Source organism: Morone saxatilis, unplaced genomic scaffold, assembly GCF_004916995.1.
Source record: "Morone saxatilis isolate NCDOM2014 unplaced genomic scaffold, NCSU_SB_2.0 Contig10, whole genome shotgun sequence".
In the NCBI taxonomy this organism is placed as follows: domain Eukaryota; kingdom Metazoa; phylum Chordata; class Actinopteri; family Moronidae; genus Morone; species Morone saxatilis.
The window spans coordinates 865,898-872,578 of NW_023339652.1; the positions used below are offsets into that span (position 1 = coordinate 865,898).

General features: G+C 41.0%; 1 protein-coding gene across 2 annotated transcripts in view; it reads left to right on the forward strand.

The window, feature by feature from the left end:
• tbc1d30 (TBC1 domain family, member 30) overlaps positions 1–5,390 on the forward strand; it is a gene marked incomplete at its 5' end in the record, with an annotated part of 14,553 nt that extends 9,163 nt beyond the window's left edge. For both annotated transcript variants that reach the window (XM_035674302.1, XM_035674294.1), the window contains 1 exon segment: positions 947–5,390. In XM_035674302.1, coding sequence (XP_035530195.1) covers positions 947–2,112 — 1,166 coding nt within the window.
• Between the last annotated feature and the right edge of the window lie 1,291 nt (positions 5,391–6,681).

Sequence of the window (6,681 nt, forward strand, 5' to 3'; positions counted from 1 at the left end):
TCTGATTTGGGAACTCACTAACCTCTGTTAACAACCTCTGATCCCGTTGGATATGTTGCTCCTGCCGTCTCATGCTAACATATGATGTGTGAAGCTTGTATAACAGTATTACAGTGAGATGTTTTTCCCCTTTCAGATTCAAACATCTGCACACACACTCACCGTCTGTCATCGTACAGCGCAGTAATCAGCTTTCATAAAGACATGCTTACACTGACATGGTTTACTAACATTGGAAAAAAGGCCAAAATACTGTATATTACTGCACATATTATATAATACCAAAGAAATTAATATGAACTTGGCCAGTAATCCAGAATGCTGTCTCATTCTGAGAGGCCAGAGAGATCAATCCTACGCCCTCTGGTGTCTGATGGAGGTGCAAAGCTTTTGGCAACAGCTGCTCTGAACAGCTGGTTGTATTTCTAAATGTGAATTATCCAACAGACATGTTTCATTCCTGTGGCGACTGTAATCTCATTTATTTAGTAAACTAGCAGTTATTTTTCTGAAATTTGATTTCACATCATGTTTTTAATGTTAGACAGATTGTATTATTTTGGTAATTTTAGATGGACATTTGTCAATATGTTTGACATTAAAATTAATATATCATAAAAGATAATCAAAGATAAAGAAAAGTAATTCTCATTTGCACACCTTGTTCAGTTTTAATGGGAGATCCGATCCTTTAAGCAGTTATGTCTAATTCTTCATTCTGCACAACAAAACTATATTTTTCAAGGTGCAACATGGTTAAAAATAAATGTCTGTGTCACAATAACCTCAGAACCAAATAAACCCTACTGGAGCTCTCACTTTTAAGAAGTTCTAAATGTTTAAAATTCAGCTTCACCCACTCACAACAATCTCAGATATCTCTCTGTAACCGCCGCCTAGCATCTGTTGTGTGCCTCTTTCAAGTGTGTCTGTTTTTTCCCTCCAGACAAGTGCCCCGCCACCCGTGTCCTGGCCTCCCAGCTCAACCCCTCCAGCTCCGTCATCAACCACCTCCTTCTGGGTCGGAAACCACGCGGAGCAGGCCCCGGACTCTCATCCACAAGCACATCCACGCTACCAGGGTCCAGACCCGCTTCTCTGTCCCAGAGTCACGGTTCTCCAGCCATGCAGCGCTGTGGCTCCAACAGTACCGGATCTCCGGGGAGCTCCGGAGGAGGCGCAGCATCCCCTTGGCGTGCTCACGTCCGGGTGCATCGGAGGAATATAGCCAGGGCCCGAGCACAGCTGGGCTTCGGAGATTCAGAGGAAAGGGAAGACGAGGAGGAAGAGAGAGAGTTGGGGAGACTGGAGGGTGAAGAGGAGAATAAGATTGAGGAAAATGATGAGGAGCAGAAAGAGGGGAGTGCCTCCTCTGTGTCTCCATCTCCTGATCCCTCCGGTGCCAGGTCAGTGTGTGAAGAGGCTCCGCAAGTTGCAGATGTGACCAAAGAAGCAGAAGTTGCAGAGGTGGTGGTGCAGCTGGACTCCCTGGATCTAGAGGACGGATCCCATCTGACCTCCGCAAACCCAGATACGCAACCCACGCTGCCAGAGTCTAAAGCTGCACCCCAAGTCCCTCTTCTCCCTCCTCCGCCGTCCTCAAACAGGCATAAAGAGTCAGACTCCACCGGCTCAGAGGGACCCTTTACCTCCATCGCTTTACCTCCACCTCACCACTCCTTCCACATCCCTTCCTCCTCACCTTCCCCCTCTCCGGTCCCTACATCCGCTTCACCTACGCCACCGAGCTCCACATCCCGCCTCCCATCATCTCCTTCAGCTAACAGCCTCTCCTCTCTCCCTCCTCCCGCAACCTCCACATTTTACAAAACGTCCTCTCCCTCCACTCCCTCACTCTCCTCCATCTCCTCATCGTCCACATCCCGTATGTCCTCCTCCCCGTCAACCCCGGCATTCCCGTCCACCGGCGCCTCCACTCCTAAACACCAGGTCTTCTCCCCGTTCCCTAGCGTGAAGCAGCCCAGGAAATCGGCAGCAGCCAGGAACCTCGGCCTCTACGGTCCTACATCCAGAACACCCACAGTCCACTTCCCTCAGCTGAGCCGCAACCTCAACCGTAGTAGTGGTGCCGGCACCACCGGGAGGCGATGAAAACCTCTGGATCCCTGAACTGATGCTAGAAACACACTCATTCTATAACGACACCGTGTTGCCTCCTGCATATCAACCCTCATTTGAAGCAGATTGAAAGTTCAGAAATCTCTTCATTATTGATGTTGAAATGTGAAGATTCACCGGATGAAGGTGTCATTCTGAAATCCACAAGCCATTAGAGACAAACATTTAAAGCAGCACTATGTAAGATTTGGTCTTTGTTGCCCCCAAGTTGCAACTAGTTGCTGAGAAGAGTCTTAGTTAGTCGCGCACAGGAGGAAAGTATCATGCGATTGCTGCAATGCGGACCTTTTGCTCTTGTAACACAGTACTAGCTGCCATTAGCAACATAGCTTAGCTGACTGAACCCGGACTGGGAGCTCGAAGGAAGGAGGGAGGTTTGTTTACACTATTAGCATCGGAGCTAGCAAAGGAGAATGAGCGCTGGGGCTGTGCGTGTGGGCAACAGAACCGGGTTCACAGCCTCTGAGACCAACGAACTAAAAGCCAGTCTCATATTTATACTTGTCTGGCAGCTTTTCTCTTCTTAGCGCCGTCCGTCGTCGTCTTTTCCTCTGCCGTTAGCTCCATAGAAGCTGCTGAGCCCGGTTACATTGCCCGCTGCACGATCTGACATCCGAAGCCTAAAAACGTCCTCCTCCCGGCGGTCCGGAGCTCCAGTGCTACCAGCATAAACACCAACACTCCCCCCGTGCTCTGAGCACCCAGTCCAGACTGTCCAGGACAGTATGGCTAAGCTAACTAGCTCACAGCAGCTACATTTGGCAGCAGTTACTTAACTCTGTAAATCACATAGAGTTGAAGCGATCAGAGGGAAAACCAGAAAACATTTTCTCCACAGAGGCACAATTCACCCTGTTACAATTCACTCTACCATCAGAATGATAGGGAAGCTGTTATTTTAAGGTGGAAAAGTTACATAATGTTGCTTTAAGGACTAGTGTTTCACCCACATCTGTACTGTACAGCCAAGGTAAAGCTACCACAGGACAGTATCAAGCCCTTTACGGTGGCCTATGCAGTTCCTTCTTGACCATAATGCATACATGATAATAAAAAACAAAAGACATGAGGCGTGAACTCTTTGTTTTTAGGACTCATTGTGTCTCATCTGCATTTGTGTCGGACTCGTCTTCATCTGTTGAACAGTGAGAAAAGGATTCTCCTCGGACTGAAACAGAACGAGACTCCTGGCCTGGACAAACACTTCCTTCCGGACTCACACGGGGCACCATAATGTGAGATTACGCAACCGCCATCCAGTTGTTTCGATGCCAAGTATTTAAAAAGAAAAAGAACGCAAGAAACAAGAGATGCCTAAGAATTGCTGTAAATGAAGAATCATAAAAACTTGTGTGCCCAAAATCTTAAAATGTTTAATGTCCTGAAGCACTTAACATTTTATCTTGTTCTGTCTGATGGTGAAATCATAGTGTGTGTGTGTGTGTGTGTGCGCTCTGTAACTGTTGAACATGAGGAATGTTGGTCAGTAACAAAGGAAGCTTCAATGGGAAAGCGACTCTTAGACCCGCTTGGCGGAGTTTTGTTTTTGAACGTTGGGGTGAAAAATGTGTAGATGAAATGTGGCAAAACTAAATATAAAGGAATTCATCAATAATTGATCATATCACTTGCTGTGTTCACATAAAATAAACCTGCACAGCACTTCAGATGTTGATTGAATCCCAGTGTGGTCAGCTGCAGCTAAACATAATGCTTCATTGTTTTTACATTTGAGCACATTTAGCATAATTTAATTTACCGAAATTAAACTTTTTCTATCATCTACCAGGTTGATGATTGTCACAAATTCAATTACCGTAATTACCTTGACGTGGACCCAAACTGTAACGAAATGTGACACTGCTCTATATAACTTATAACGGGCTGCACATCAACGAAAAAATACCTACACATGAATACATAACTTGGTATTTATTTATTTATTTATTGTTTTGTTTGGCCTTCTTGTGGAGCACTCACATGATCGGTGCCTGTGGGCATTTATTGTGTTGGCTGCATGACGAAGGCCATTAACTTGTTTTACAAGTTGCTAAATTTGACTTTCAACCAAACAAACAATTGTAGCTGGAAAGGACTTAAAGTTGCTTATGTTTTGCAACGCTTAATCAAAAATGTACCCTTTCTATTCCCCGCCCCTTTCAGAAGCTTTACCCTGGGCGGAGGTCGAATCAGCCACAGTAGCTCAATAACTAAAAGTATGTTACTCCCCCTCTTATGCCTTCAAGTATCTCCACTGTCGTACACATTATTAGTATTTTCATCTCTTTTACAACTTCCTACAGTGTTAGTTGCCACCGTTTTATCTCAAGTAGCCAAACATCTGTTGAAGAATGTCGCTCTGCATGATTGAGTTCACTCTTATTTTCCACTGCCGTAGTTTCAATGTATCATCTTAATCCTTACACTGTTAAAGGGATGGGCTGATTATCAGATCTGATATTCAGCATTTTTTTCAATTATCATTATTTGTTTTTACCGATTGCTGATAAATTAATTTAGAAGTACTTTGGCTCTGATGGAGCCGCATTAATCTGCCTGTAGTCTCGCTCAATGCCTACAACCCTGTCTGATCATCACAAATAATAAAGTAATAAATTCTTTAAGAAAATGTTAAAAAGTTGTCTTTTGCAGCATTTAAAATGCTTAAAATTGCTTAAAGTACTCAAATATTTCACTTACGTAGTTCCACAGTCTAAAAATACTTAAAAATATAAATCTGAAAAGTAACTTAAGTTATGAAATAAATGTGAGTAAAATGTATATTTTCTTCCATTTAACTCAAAGTTTACATCAAAGATTTTAAGGAACAAAAACTCAATTTTGTAAGTTAAAACATTCACATTTTGTTATTTTTATTTGTACTGTGAAAAAACAAAAGACCGGTAAAAAGTGCTTAATCAGGAATGTTTCTGTAACTTAAGTTAGTGTCACTTGAAATTTCTGGTAAAAGCTGATTAATGAAGAATCTTTAACTTAACAGAATTAAGTTAGTTTTACTCAAAATTTTAAATGAATGAATTTTTTGAGTTAAATGAACCTATCTGCATTTACAGTCTAAAATGGCCCGTTTGATCTCTCGAACTCACTAATTGTAGGAATACTGTAATTAATGACACCAACATCAATCACTGATTTTCACATAAACACATATTGTGTCTAACGTGTGCGTCTGACTGACTACGTTACACCAAAGTATCCTTCGTTACCGAGGCCAATACTGCACTCCAATAAAGAAACACTTGGAAAAACGACAAGTTTCTTTGTTTTCTGTTTAAATACAATGTGTAGTTGCTAGTAAATGTGTGTATGCTTGCATTTAATTAAAATCAGAGGTGGGAAGGGCAATTGGTTTGGAAAATGAAAACATTCACATTACGTTGATTTTAACAAACAGAACTGGATTTTGGGGATTATGGACACAATTAGCATTTTTGTGTGGAGTAACAGAAAAGTAATATAACTAGTAGTGTAACTAATTACTGTTGGCAGGGAGTAATAAGTTAAAAAGATTAATGAGTAATCAATTGACTAACTAGCCCAACACTGAATGCCAAAACACTTGCACCAATGTCCTGTTGCCACCTCTGGTCAACAGAAACAGCTGAATTTAATCTTCTGAGGGTTTTTAAATGTTTTTTTTATATTCAAGGAAATCAGCAGGATAAAAAAAAAACACATTTTATTGTACAGGATTCACAATGAATAGAACAATAACAGTACAGTATGTAGGGATCAATAAAACTCCTGAGGTACGATAAGATAACATGTAAACATGAACAGTGATTGAACATCGACAGTACAACTTACAGTACAACTATTTACACAGTGACGGATTTCTAACATCAGTACCCTTAAAAAAGACTTTCAGCTATGGAATAAGACAGGAAATCAAACAACAGCAGGAAATACGTTTATTTTGGCGGTTTGCTTTACTTGAAGAACTTCATAAAGTATTATGAGGCACTGTAAGTTCATTACAACACATTATTCTACTGATAAACACCCTGATAGCAGACGTTACGGGGAATTCTACACAGTAATTTATTATATGCTTTTAAACTGAAAGGAAGAGGAAATGTGTTGGAGTTAAACCGCGATAAAGTTTATCACCACTATGAGTTATACACGAGGCATCATAATGGACGTTAAGTAAACTGTTAATATTTATAATCCCTAAATTGTTCATCCTTTGGTTTCAAAACCGAATCAGAAAAACTGTTTTAAAACGGAGAAAATCAAAGTTTTTGTTTTGTTAGCACGGTGGCTCAGTCGTTCCTTCACTTCATACTCCTGATTATTATTATAATAATAAAACTTCAAAATGAAATAAAAACAATAAAAATACAAAATGATAATAACTCTGCAGCACAAACAAAATAAATAAAACAAAAAAACTTCCAGTTTTAAAAACAAAAAAATTGATTATTTAATATTTTTCGGTTTTGTAACGGGAACCCAAAGAACGAAGAATAGACGGATTATTTACATAAAGAGTCTTTTTGTATCTTCGTCTCAGCTCAG